The following is a 13,876-nucleotide window of genomic DNA, read 5'->3' as shown; positions in this document are numbered from 1 at the left end:
TTTTGAAGTGTTGGTTTGGAGGTTAAAAAATGCCTTTGCCGTTTGCTGTACTTGCTTCAAGGCCATCTTCGTCATCACCATCGTCACCATCATCACCATCATCAGTATTCACCAACATCATCAACTGCAAACCATGGCAAATAAGATTTGGCAAAGGATGACCCAGGAAGGTTCTCTGTTGTAGGATGTTTAGATCACAGTCTGACAAAGTTTGCTTTGAGTCAGAGGAGCTAGCTACGAGCTGACCAATAACCATAGAGGTTTTGGAGGATTGCGGGCAGATAAAGAGACAGGAAGTAGCAGGGCGGGGCTTAGTGAGGGTCCCAACCTTTTGGATGGAGGAATGAAAGGGATGAGAGGTTAGCTGGGCGGTGGTGGCGTTCGCCTCTAGTCGCAGCACTGTGGAGACAGAGGCTGGTGGATCTCTGTGAGTTCGAGGCCAGACTGATCTACAAGAGCTAGTTCCAGGACAGGCTCCAAAGCTACAGAGAAACCCTGTCTCGAGCTCCCCCCCCCCAGCCAAAAAAAAAAAAAAAGAAAAAAAATAAAGAGAGTGAGGTCACTGGTCATTTTCAGGATTTTACCCCAATATCTGACTCATGAGTTTTTGTTCTTAACGAATAACTAGATAAACACTTCATTTCTCCTTGCCTGGGGCTTGGAGGTACCTGGAAACTCTTCCTTTCTCATGGTAAAAATGGAAAATGATCTTGGAGACCTTCCCCTTATGTTCCCATGGAAACTGTTATAAAGCCAACTACTAGCATGGATGCTTGAATGTCTACCCACAGTACCACGTAACTGCTGGTGATGATGCAGGTCAAGTTGCCACAGCCATGTCTGCACACACCACCTGGAAAGTGTGTGAACTGAGTCTTCACAGGATTTCCAGGTCCCTGAGCCCCTGAGAGCTCCTGAACATATTATTTGGATGTTTGGGCCAAGCCCAAACTCGGTGGCGTTGGCTAAGACTCTTGGTCAGAAATTTTCATTTGGTTCACTTGTCTCCCTCTGTATTTGGAGAAATGTACTATAACGTGTCTTTACCTTGTAAGATGGGCGGCTGGAGAGTGTATAAACCTTAATACTTATCTGTAAGCCTGAGAGCATATAGTGATGAAAAGAATGCCAATATAATGCTAACAGTATCTGGATATTCAATATTCACATCACAGTGCTAGGGATACAACTCTGGTTGCGCACTTTTTTTGCACGTTCAAGGCTGTGTGCTCCAGCCCCAGGAAAGGGGCTCATGTTAGAAACACTAATACTATACAGGTTTCATCCGCATCTCCGTTACCATTGTGTTCTACAAATGTCCCTGCTTTCTAGACACCAAAGAAATGACATGGTCAACGTGTAGGTGGTACCTGCATTGCAAAGTTCAGTCTGCGAGATGAGCAGTCAAGCTTACTGTATAACAGCCACCCTCCGCCAACAGGTGCAATGCTACTGTGGATACAGTCACTTGCTGGACTGCTGTTGCACATCTGGAGACAGAGTGTCAACCGACTAGACTGCTAGGTACCCAGACAGGCAGGTGGGGGCACCTGAATGGTCCTTTTGAAAGATGCTGCATACTTTGGATCAATGTGTGATGGAGGATTATCAGAGCCAGTGGGCAGGTGAATGGGAAAAGCCTTGCTCAGGACGGTCCATGTTAGGCTGATAGCAAGGGCGGCTTGGAAGTGGGGAAGCTGCCAGAAGACTTGATTTGCAGGAACAGATTGCACAGAGGAACCAAATAACAGCTTTTAAAGAGCCTCTGAGTACCAGCTTAGGAGACGGGGCTTTGTCACAGGCAAGATAATAGACCATGTTAGCGCCGGTCTCGGAAAACAGCAGACTGAGCATAAACCGCACTATAGCAACACATGCTTGAAATCATCCCTTAATCTTTCGACTCTCTCCAGCTCCAGGAAATCAGGGTTATACTACCTAAGTTGGCAACTTAGGGTATTAATACCAAGGTTTGTTAAGAGGATTACATAGGAGTGATTTAAGTGCATCCTGTAAGCCCAGTCCTTGGCACAGGGAGGGCCCCTCTCTCAAATTAGGTCTCCTTTCCAGAGCGGCTCCAGGGCTACACACACACAGGAAAGAAAGCGTGGTTAGTGCAACATTCAGGCTAAGAACTGGGCATGGAGTCACTCTGCAGAGTGTGGAGGACAAGGCAGAAAGCAACGATTCCAAACAGACCTGACACTGATGGGCAAGTAGCTTATGAGACCGGGTGGGAATGGTTTCAGCCCGGGGCAGGTCTTTAGTAGAACAGAAGGTCTTAGGACCATGACTTAGGTTGGACTGGTTCTCTGTGGTTTCCCTGCCCTCCTATAGCGGCTGCTGTGAGCACAACCCTTCTGCCCCACTCCTCAACTGCTCCCCACTCTATTTACCAACTCTGCTGACTCGAGGCTGCGTGACTCCACCTACCCACTAGCACTTTCCTGGAGGTTTCATGGTATCTGAGAGACAGGACTAATTCACCCGACAACTCCTGTGGAGATTTCAACACTAAGGAAGACGGGAAGTTCTTTTGGTCATGGATGCTGGGCTGTCTTCTCGACATCACTCTAGGGTGTAAAAAAAAAGCCCTGTAGACTCTCCATCTTCCTAAAGCGGAACTTGTCACAGTGGGCTCTCTCTGATGACACACCGGTCATCACCAGCTCCGTGAGGACCATGGACTATGAAGGGTTTGTCTTTGAGACTTTCCCACAGCCAGGAACATCCACAGAACATGGAACGATGTGGCAGACACTAAATAAAAGTCTAAGGAACCCAGTGAGTGGATAAAAGGCGCGCCAAATTACAGTACACTGAAGCTCTGTTGTAATTGGTTTTGTACTAACATTTATACTCAAATAAAACTTCAAGAGAGTAAATCTCCTGAATCCAAGCCCTGCTCCAATTTGATCAACGCTGGCACTCTACTGGGTGCAGACAACACAGTTTAACACTAAAATTCATTTTCTCCCCGATTGTTTGGGTTACTCGCATCCAAATTTGACTGCCATTGTCGTAACGACAGATGCTCTGGGGCACTTGTCCTGTTGGCCATAGAAGCAGGCACAGCACTGAGCGCTTAGCAGACACTTAGTAAGTGTGTGCTGATAGATCTGAGGGTTCTGTCGACATTTGGCCCTGCAGTCGCCCTCTGGATGACTCTTTCTAGAAGGGTGATCCTCACAGGAATGCTTTAGCAAGTCTGAGAGGGAGGGCTTCAGGTAAAGTTCGACCTCTGTGAGCACAGAGAGACATGGCACCCCCCAGCTGAGAGCTTCCTGTGCAGGGTCTTCATTGCCAAGCAAATTCCTTCCAACCACTCAGGTCTTAAAATGGAAGATAAGCAAGAGCCCAGAACTTGGAAGGCCGAAGGACTGTGTTCAATAAACAGAAGCTTAAAACGTACTTAGTGTCTGCCCCCAGGGAGCTGGAGACATTCCACATGCCTATCTACCCCCCGGCTCAACACAGCTGCCAAGAACCAGCTGGCAAGAGAGCCCCCCCCCCCAGCACACTGTGTGGCAAACATATCACCCAGCACCCTCGACGGAACATCAGCAACACTGGCTGTTCAAGGTGTGAGTGTCCAGGGGAGGGTAGCTGGACGCACAGCAATTTTGAAAAATTATACATATGTGTGTGTGAAGTGTGCAGGGAGAGGAAGGGCAAATGGTTCCAAGCACCAGTGAAGGGCAGAGGACGACTTTGTGGGAACACTTTTCCTTTTCTGTCTTGATGCGGTTTCCTGAGTTATTCATTTCATTTCTTAATTACTCCATGTTGAGAGATGTTTATTCAGAGAGGAATGAAGGCAGGTGACCAAAGAACTCAGGGATACACAGACTGGAGTGTGACTCCATGCTGAGATTCCTGGGTTGGTAGCTAGGGTTAGGGCGTGGCTAGGGAATCAAAGGCACTGAGTCACATTTGTTCTTCCTTAAGTGAAAGCAAGATGGTGCCAAAGGAGCTGTCCCATTGGTTCTGGTTGCACACACCTGTAATCCCAGAACACGGGAGACTAAGGAATGAGGATTAAAACCTAGCAGAGGTGCATGCCTTTAATCCCAGCACTCGGAAGGCAAAGGCAGGTGGATCTCTAAGTTCGAGGCCAGCCTGGTCTACAGATCGAGTTCCAGGATAGCCAGAGCTACACAGAAAAAAACCTGTCTTGAGAAACAAACAAGCAACACCCCCTCCAAATAATAAAAATATAAAAACCAAAAACCAAACCAAAACAAAAACCCTGGGGGTCATCATGGGCTACGTGGCAAGCCCACATCTAGAAAAACGAGTGAACAAAGACCCATGGCCTTCTCTGAAGTGGAAACCAGGGTCCTGATCAGGAAAAACAAGCTCCATGGGGCCCTCATACGCCACCAAGGACTTTGAGTCCACACTCCAGCCCGACTCCCTCCTGAAGTTCCAGCAAGATCTACCTACTAAGGAAGTGGAACGTTCTCCAAATTTTCGTGTAGTTCAACTCTCTCGCTCACATACTGTATGTTTTGTTTTGTTTTGTTTTATAACAAGGAAAGCCCATGGGTCCAGACACAGAGGAAACTCACTTTGTGAAGCTAAAACTGGTCCTGTGGTTTCTAAGATCTCTTAATAACTGGTCAATTCCACACTTAATTTCTATAGGATAAGCAGAAATGAATGTGTCCTTTCTTCACAGAAGACCTACAAAGGTCCTGAGAGTGTGCTGAGGGATGAGCCCTTCTAGACCTGCTGGTGGCCCTGCAGAAGTCTCCGAAGACTGGTACTTCCTTTACAAGCCATCACTGCCCTCCTGATCTGAGCATCCCAATTTCGAACGCTAATACTGAATTTAAGGACGTTTCAATGAAATGAATCACCCCCGAGGTTCTGAATACTAAACTGTCTCCATAGTGGTGCGGCTTGGCTAATTTCCACAGATCATCTGCAGCTGGGAGCATCTCCAGTGAGCACCTGAGGGTTTCCCGACCGACCACAGTGTAGAACAAGCCACACAGCAGTCACGAATTTCCAGCCACCAGCCTCAGTGTGGCTGTGAAATTAAGCTTCAGACAAGGTTTTCTGATTGCACACTCTGCTCCAAGGCGGAGGCCATTCACACCTACCAGTGAGTCGAATTGCTCTCGCGGGCAGGCAAACAGGCGTCCATTAATAGTGAGCGTCGTAAATACTGAAACATCATTAGGTTTGAGCACCACCTTTTCTGTGAACATAAAAAGCATGAGATTGCCTATTAAATCCATCTGAGATTTGCTGCACTGCCCTAATCACACCAACAAATTGCCAGCTCGGTGAATTACCGGAACACGCAACGCGCCTGCATAAAACGCAGGGGTGAGGGGATCCACTGAATAAAAAAGACAGTGCTTCAGATAGCCGCACGGTGCTCGGGATGCCATCGGAAATGACCACACAACAGGAGTGCGAACACCCAAGGATCCATTTGCCCTCATCTACTCTGCAGTCATGATTATTTATAAAACCTGCACAGCCATTTAGATAGCAAGTTAGGTTTCTTGAGGGTAGCAATGCCTGGCCCTTTGGAGAGAGAAAGAGCATTGCTAAAAACCTTGGTGGACATTTCAGAGATCCCATGTGATTTTAGTTGCAAAAATATATGTTCTTTTTTTAACTTGCTCCCAATTTGGAAGGTAACAGCATTAACTACCTTCAGCCCCTTTCTGTATTTTACAAATTAGTTTATTGGATATATATATTTAGTACTTACTATGTACCAGACACTGGGGACACATAAAGAAATGATGGAAAGATAAAATATAAATGATATAGAGAAATAAAGCATAAATTAAAAATTTCAGTCAACACAGAGGGATAATGCATGTGTGTGTATGTGTGTGTGAAGTGTGTGTATGTGTGAGGTGTGTGGGTAGTGTGTGTGGAGTATGTGTATGTGTGTATGTGTGAAGTGTGTGGATGTGTGTGTGAAGTGTGTGTATGTGTGAAGTGTGTGTATGTGTGTGTGTGTATGTGTGAGGTATGTGTATGTATGTAGTGTGTCTATGTGTGTGGTGTGTGTGTCTATGTGTGTGTATGTGTGTGTATGTGTGTGTGTATGTGTGTGTATGTGTGAGGTATGTGTATGTATGTAGTGTGTCTATGTGTGTGGTTGTGTGTCTATGTGTGTGTGATGTGTGTGTATGTGTGTGTATGTGTGTGTATGTGTGAGGTATGTGTATGTATGTAGTGTGTCTACGCGTGTGGTTGTGTGTCTATGTGTGTGTGTGTGTGTGTGTGTGTGTGGAAGTGAGATGGGATAAGGGCCACAGAGAACAGCAGGGAAGGGGTTAGACAATATGTGGCAGGGGAGAAGTTAAGATTTTAGGTGGGACACCAAGGGCAGGCGTCAACAGCATGATATCATTTAGGCGAATACCCAGTTTACCGGGACACCTATGGGAAGCGTGTGTGGTCATCCTGGGCCTGGACCAACTGGGGCAAAAACAGGAGGCGAGGTATTGAGAATCCATCATCCACTTTAAGACCCTGCCCCATTGGAATTATCTACCTTCAAATGAGGCCGAAATGCTCCATTCCGCTCCTAAAGAATCCCTCAAATGGCTATGAGGCCTCCCCTGGGAAATTCATACCCTGGTTCCTTCCCGCACCCTCTCAATGCATCGTGGGTGACCACTGTCCAACCCTGCCGGCATGGGGTGCAGGTGCTCATTTACTTCCTAACCCGTCCCGGCCTGGGAGTGACTCACGGATACAGAGTGTGTCTAATTCACCCTTTTCTGTCATTGGTCAGGGCATTCAGGATGACACAAAATGACATTTCAGGTATGATATAATCAGGGACAAGGAAAGGAATTTTAGTCCCGGGTTGGGGAATGGCGTACTCCTCATGCTATGAGGGCAGCAGGGTTCGCTGGCTCTAATGGATAGGGAGAAAACTGTAATCACTGGAAAAGAATGAGCCCTCAACTGCCCCAGCTTTAGGTTTGTAGACACCAGAGCCTTAGCTGGTCAAGTTCCATGCACCTTTCTCAAGGATCTTAGGCCCAAAGAGTTTTTTAATGGTTTCCAAGGAAAGAGCCCCAGGCTGTCACATATGCCAGAGCTTACAGACACAGCTGCCTCCCCAAAATCCCTTCTCTTCTTACACTTTTCTGTGGGAAGCTCTGAGGAAGGGAATGTCAGACATCTGATCAGTTCACCTCTTCCCACAATATTTCTGTTATTCGTAGGAGCTCACACTGTCTCTGCCATCCTTCCGGGTCAGTCACGAACGGCCTTGCTAACTTATGGTCAGCTAACAATGGTTCTTATTGGACAGAACGGCTTCTTTCACAAAAGCCCAAGATGCTAAGCCAAGCTGTTACCTCCTCCAGAGTTCATCTTGACTATGATCAGGCCTTCCCCAGAGCCGAGTTTGTCAGCCACTGCACTGCTGACTTCCTTCACCGAGGCAGCTACAGGCACCCGGATGGTGGTATAGGTATGGTCCAAGCAGTACACCTTAAACAAGACTTCAGAGATGGTTGACAATGTGAGAAAGTGGTCACAGGCATTCAGGGAAAAGCATAAGCAATGCCATAGTTAGATATCTGTGGTCAGGGCCTGAGCAGACGCCCTGCTCGGAAGCCCTGCTCTACTGATGACCGGTGTGTGTGTGTGTGTGTGTGTGTGCTATACCTTGCTCTGGGAATCCATAAGGTTTCTACAGCCTTCCCACCAGTTCTTCCCAGAAGTGACAATCTTGACAACCAAGCCCTGAGAGAACCCACATTCTTTTAAGAGATGGTGACAACTGTGGAGAGGCCGTGCCAGTCAGGCGTGGGCAAGCATCTCAGTTCCGTCTGGGTACCAGACTCCAAGAACATAAATTATCAGGAGTCCAAGGGGTACATCCAAGAGCCAAGAGCAGGGCATCTTTTTTTTTTTTTTTGTGGTAGTGGTGGTTTCAAGGTGGTGATATCCAGGGGCAGATGTTAGCCTGACTATAAAAATTCCACACAAGAGATCGCTCACCCTCATCAGAGCCGCGAATCGGCTGACGCTTCTGGGCCCTCTCGTCACCTGTGTTGAACTGCTGCAAAAGGACCTTGTGCTGTAAGAATAACAACCGCAAGTGACGTAAGGCAGAGTGAGTGACTAAGACTCCCTAACAACTCAGAGAAGAGAAGATGCGCCTGAGGAGCAATCAGGGTCACGGAATGAAGCAAATAGATTTTGTGTGTACAGAGGAGACATCACTCCAATATACTGTAATCCAGGGCTTCTGGGTGATCACAATGCTACAGATAGAGCTGGACTCCAAAGACCCCTTACCTTCTTCTGTGGTGCTTTCGCATCTTCTGAGCTACAAGAAGCAGAGAAAGCACACTGTTGAGTACCATTGCTGCCGTTCTTTTAGGCTGCTTTATTTGTACATCACTTTAGTCTTGTGATAAGCGGTGAAGTCACACAGTCCCTCTGGACAGCAATGGGAGACATTCCATGCTAACAGGAAGAGGCCAAAATGCAAGGAGGTGGCAAAACCATTAGCCCTTGTCACAGGCAGATTCTGAGCAGACCCGAGGTTAAATGCTCCGTCTCCGGGGCTTTCAAAGTCAAACTCCTCACTTACTCTCCAGTACTTAATCTAACACTTCACTAACAGCAAATACTTTCAATTAACAGCTTTAGCAGCAGAGAGTGAATTTCCCATCTAGGTAAATGTCTTCAAATACCCAAATGCCCACGGACTATTTTATTGCTGGGTGGTCTAAGGGGCCCATGTGTCAAAGGACAGGTTCCCTTCCCATAGCCTGCTTGCAGAGAAGGCATTCAGCCCTCCGTTCGTCCAGCCTCACTACCACCTGTGCCTGGGGCCCAAGACACAAATCAGAACACTGTGGCTAATGATAGACCAGCCTTAGCCATTTTTGCAGGCAGAGAGTTTGGAAGGACATTTTTGGAAGATGTTCTAATCACGAGGCTGGCACTCACTTGGGAAAAGTGCACCCCAGAGCAAAGACCCTCCTTACATTTGTTTGACGATCTTCTCCAGCTCTGGAAGCTGCTCCTTGAAGGCAGCCATCATCCGGGCGTCATCTGAGACAGACACATAGAACTCCTGTAATCGGCAAAGGCACAGGATCTTAGCGAGAACAGAATGGAGCACGGCTCTCTAGAGAGTCACAGAGACACGCGCCTGGGCCGTGAATGTTGCTAGCACCCCCAGACTCTATATAGCTTCATGGTGAGGAGAGGTTAGAAGGGGGAGGAGGAAGGGAGAGAAGGAAGAGGAAGTCAATATTTACATTGGAAATTGTTAATGAGAAAAGGTCCTGGAAATAGACAATGGTGATGAAATGACTATCAATGAATTATAGATTTTAAAATGGTCAAAATAATAAATTCTATGTTATTTACATTTTACCATAACAAAGATTAAAACAATAAACCGCAAGTGAACTTATGCGGCATTGTGTGAAAGAGCATGAATGGTGGTGTTTTGAAATAGACCACTTTACAATCCACACTTTAAAAGCATTTTTCTTTTATTCTTTTATCCCCAGGGAATTTTAATATTTTTTTAAAATTAAATATTAAATTAAATGACCCCCCCATGTACCTCCAGGAAAGCCATGGCCACATCGTCTTCTTGGAGGAGGTCCCCATACATGGCAGCCCACTGCAGAACCAATCGGATGACCCGCCTCTTGTTGTTGAGGGCATAGTCCATTCTCTCCTGTTCTGTACCTTGAGAAGGCTGTGCGTGGTAAGTGCCAAGGAGTCAAGGAAACCACAGACAGAGCTACTTCCCACCCAGTTCTGTGTGCTACTTGCAATGCAGAGAGTGACAAACCCCAGCTGCAGACAGTGATCTCCCATACTGGTCCTCAAGGAGGCTCCCCACCACAGGGTCTGAAGCACACACATATACACTCTTGGGAGCTCCTGCTCACTTTCCCCCGATAGCTGACAGAAGAGTTAGACTATAGACTACATAGACTAATGAACTGACAAAGATTCCCATCGGCTCTAGTTTCAACTCCATTCCCCGCTGCCTGCCCTCTACCCCGCCCTTTACCTCTCAGGATAGTAATGGGATTTCCCATAGCTTATTTCTGGGTACTTTGCTTTATCCCGTTGGGCCCCATAATCGTACCTACATCTTTATGATCCCCTTCTTTACATGGATTTCAATTGAACTTTGCTGGGTGGGTACCCTGCCCTGCCAGGACCATGTTCATATGAGCAAGCAAGGTGGAAGTAGAAAAACTCACTCGGTAGCAGGGAGAGAACACCTTTATATAGTCAGCCCCTGATGAGGGCTCCGGACCCTCCTGTACCACACCTTCTTCTCTTACCTAGAGCCACATCCTACTTCATTGTCAGCTTGTACACAAATGGCCAGCCCTCCGGTACAAGCCCTGTGAGGCTTGGGCTGATGCTGTTGGCCCTGTGTTCTATACCATGCCCAGTGCCACGACCTTCATCTCAAAGTTTGACTTATTCATCAATAGAACTCAACACTTTGTTGAGTGCCTACCACATGTAAAGGGCCATGCTGTCATTGACACGCCTGTGAGGACGATACAAGTATTTTACACAGACTTTTCCTTTTTGAGTGATTTATAGTAGCTCATATCATCATCACCTAGTTCATAAAGCAACTGAGAATTTATAGTTTATGCCATAAACTATACCAAAAGGACCCTGGCGGAGGTCTCTTTTCCCACCTGTGAAGAAACCGTTGTTTCCTTTCTGAGAGCAACACAAGAGGAACAGAAAAGACTATGATGACCTAGCGACAGGGCACAGCTGGTTTCGAGTTCAAGACTCCCAACTCCAAATACTGTTGTTCCCGTTGAAGCACATTCCTGAGCCTCGAACGAGACCGCCCCCATCCTAGCTGACGGCTTAAAAGGCAGCTTAGAAAACTGCCCTGTGGCAGTGCTGCTGCCCGGAGCTGAACCAGAAAGGGCCTTTCGGAGAGAACCATAAATAATCATGATCAAGGGGAATGACAGGACCTTAAAGCAAAGGTTTACTGCATGTAAATGCGTTGCAAAATGGCTTTCATAAATTGAGCACGAGATTCATAAAAAAGAAAATTGCTCAAGCTGTATTGCTACAATTCTCCCTGAGCTCACAATAAAAAGAGGGAAGACAGATCACTTTATGTGAAAATTATTTCTTTTCTGATTAACCCTTTGGTCTCTTGAATATATGTATATATACACACATACATATATATATACATAAATATGCATAACTCAGATTTTCTTTCTTAAGAATTACAGCGCAGGTTATAAAGTTGCGTGGCCATCGTGTACGGCAGGCATCAGCACTGTTGGGAGTGACTGATGAAACTCGGATACCGGTTGGCTCAGCAGAGGCTGAGAATCTGGACTTGCGCCCTTCGGTTCCCACTGTCCATCGCTTTGATTTGGAGTGAGTCACTGGGAACTAGACTTCCGTTTGCTCACCTGCGGAACGAGGTGAGCCAAGACAACCTCCAGCTTCTCTTCAGATATAGTTAATGACACCAGCGTGAGGCTGATCCAAAGGGAATGAGGGACCACAAACTAAAAAAGCACAACACGGTCTCTTTTGCTTAATTTTAATAGTAACCTGTGAGTCGTGTGGTGTTAGTTTTGATATGGTACGCTCCCACCAAGATTCAAGTCTAGGTTTCAATTCTCTAACGCAACAACACCACAAGGTGATGTCTTTGAGGGACGTTAATGTCTTTGTGGAGAGACTGTGTGACTTCTCAGGAATGGATTGGTTCTTTCTAGAGTGAATCATTGTGAGGCATGTGAGCTCCTTTCTTGGCTCTCTTTTTACAATTCTGCCATTGGCCCTACTGCTTAGAACGGGATGTTGCCTTCGGCAGACACTGAGCAGATGTGGCCCCCTGGAGCTTCCAGCCTCCAGAACTGGGAGCTAACACAGCTCTTTTCTTTGGAGCTGCCCCAGTGTCTGGGGTTCTAGGGCAACAGCGAAATGAATCTCAATTCAAGAGGTAGGAAAACTCGGCTTAGGCCAGGCTTTGGAAAGTTCTATTTTAACATTTCATCTTTGGAGTCAGTAGGATAAAGTAAGAGTGACTAAGTGTGGGGTTTGGTTAAGTATGAGGTAGTAAAATTATGAAATCCAGTAGAGTGTGTTTTAAAGCCCCTGCTATGCCAAGTTTACTCTCAGCTCGCTCTCGACGCCAGCTATCTTGGCTTCAGGCTGTCCCTACGGTGCCTGTACTCCACTCATCCCTTCAACCCAGGTTTCTCTATCCACTTTGCTAGAACTAAGTGACATCGCCTATGGAAAACGTCTTTCTTAAGGCTCTACACTGTGAAAATGTGCATATATTCTTGAACTTTAAACTTTAAAAGAACGTCACACTGTGTCCTGTCTGATCAGAGTCTTCAAAAAGATTCCATTATACATGCGGTATGATTTCGAATCACTCGAAGACGGTGACCTCATACAAAGGAAAATGGAAGCGACTACAGAGCTGATGTATGGAATGGGAGATTTGCCTAGCTCCTACCCTATCGCTATTGCTAGGTTACAAAGCATACCTGGCTTTACATGGGTTCTGGGGACCTGAACTCCATCCTCCTGTGTGCACAGTAGTCATTTTGGTAACTGAGCCGTCCCCCAAGGCCCTGGAATCTGCTCCCTAAGCGACACAGAGAAGACTTTACAGGGAATAAACTAGCGGTTCCTGTTCATTCCCACAAAAATCTACCCCACATTTGAGAAGGGTTGACGGTCTGGAAGAAAATATATTGTTTAAATGGCCAAACTTGTCACTTATGCACAGCTGGTTCCAGATGGGGCAGGGATTATAGTTTCCATAGATAGCCTTTTGACAGCAATTCCTTCAACTGTCAAGAGGCAGAGCAAGATTAAACGATTTCCCAGAATTTAACAATGAAACTCTTAGGACTGGGACTCAAATCCTCACATCCCTCCAATAGTCTTTCCCCGGAGTGCGCTATGCTCTATTTCGTGTGATATTCACTTCCTTAGCAAGCATGTGCTATGTAGTAGATTTAAGTCTGTTGGGTATTAGGAAAATTCATTGGAGATGGAGAGAAATGTCCCCAAATTCTCAAAGCATGCCCAGAACATACAAAAAAAAAAATAAAAGTACAAGTGATACTGCTTGCTTTGGTAAACTGAGTCAGGGAGGCAGGAGCTGCTAATGTCTGAACTAACATCTGCACTGTGTTCATTGCTGTCGGCGTCGCCATGACTAAGCCAACTCTGTCACATCTACCAGCCATTCCAGTTCTGGGCTCAGCCTTCTCTGTAAAGGAGAGTGCGCTGCAGACTCGAAACCCTTAAGAGCTGGATCCAGGTTTTAAAGGCACGGTTGATCTCTACATTTATTATTGGAGGACTAGGCCCAAAAGAGACTTATAAAACGCTGGTTGGGTAACTATCTTAAGTCAATACACCATTTGGAAATGCCAACACAGAATGTACGTCCCCCAAAACATTACTTCAAAAATATCACAGCTTCTCCAGACTTTTATCCAAATGACCCGAAATCTTTCTCCGCGCAGATGTCACACAGCTCACAGAGCTGTTTCTAAACCAGCTCCTAGTGATTTCAATGCCACCAGGTATAGGAAGTCCACGCAGATGTCAAAACATCTGGCACATCTCTTAAACGGGAGCTTTCAGTATCGGTTGCCGAATCTACAAGATGACAAGCAAGCCCTCAGGGCGGCTGCCTCCATGGGAGAGGACCAGCTGGTTCGGCACCGTGTCCTAGGGCTGCTGAGAGACCCCATGTGTGCTCAGGGTTGAGAATGGAAGAGGTGCAGGCCGGAAGGCAGGCCGCACTCTTTTTACTCTTCCCGACAGCAGGCTTGATGTTCCATTGAGTCATTTTCCTCACGCCGGC

General features: G+C 46.6%; 1 protein-coding gene across 9 annotated transcripts in view; it reads right to left on the bottom strand.

Moving 5' to 3' along the window:
• The window catches only part of Rapgef4 (Rap guanine nucleotide exchange factor 4), a 262,768-nt gene that overhangs the window by 22,885 nt on the left and 226,007 nt on the right, over nucleotides 1-13,876 (bottom strand). For all 9 annotated transcript variants that reach the window (XM_085680953.2, XM_085680954.2, XM_048426319.3 and 6 more), the window contains 6 exons: nucleotides 9,584-9,734; nucleotides 8,994-9,082; nucleotides 8,296-8,326; nucleotides 7,996-8,074; nucleotides 7,347-7,493; nucleotides 5,109-5,206 (listed from right to left, as the gene is read on the bottom strand). In XM_085680953.2, coding sequence (XP_085537079.1) covers nucleotides 5,109-5,206; nucleotides 7,347-7,493; nucleotides 7,996-8,074; nucleotides 8,296-8,326; nucleotides 8,994-9,082; nucleotides 9,584-9,734 — 595 coding nt within the window. The remainder of the gene's footprint in view (nucleotides 1-5,108; nucleotides 5,207-7,346; nucleotides 7,494-7,995; nucleotides 8,075-8,295; nucleotides 8,327-8,993; nucleotides 9,083-9,583; nucleotides 9,735-13,876) is intronic.

This window comes from Myodes glareolus, chromosome 21 (genome assembly GCF_982192425.1).
Source record: "Myodes glareolus chromosome 21, mMyoGla1.1, whole genome shotgun sequence".
Classification (NCBI taxonomy): domain Eukaryota; kingdom Metazoa; phylum Chordata; class Mammalia; order Rodentia; family Cricetidae; genus Myodes; species Myodes glareolus.
This window is presented reverse-complemented; position numbering and strand designations above follow the sequence as displayed.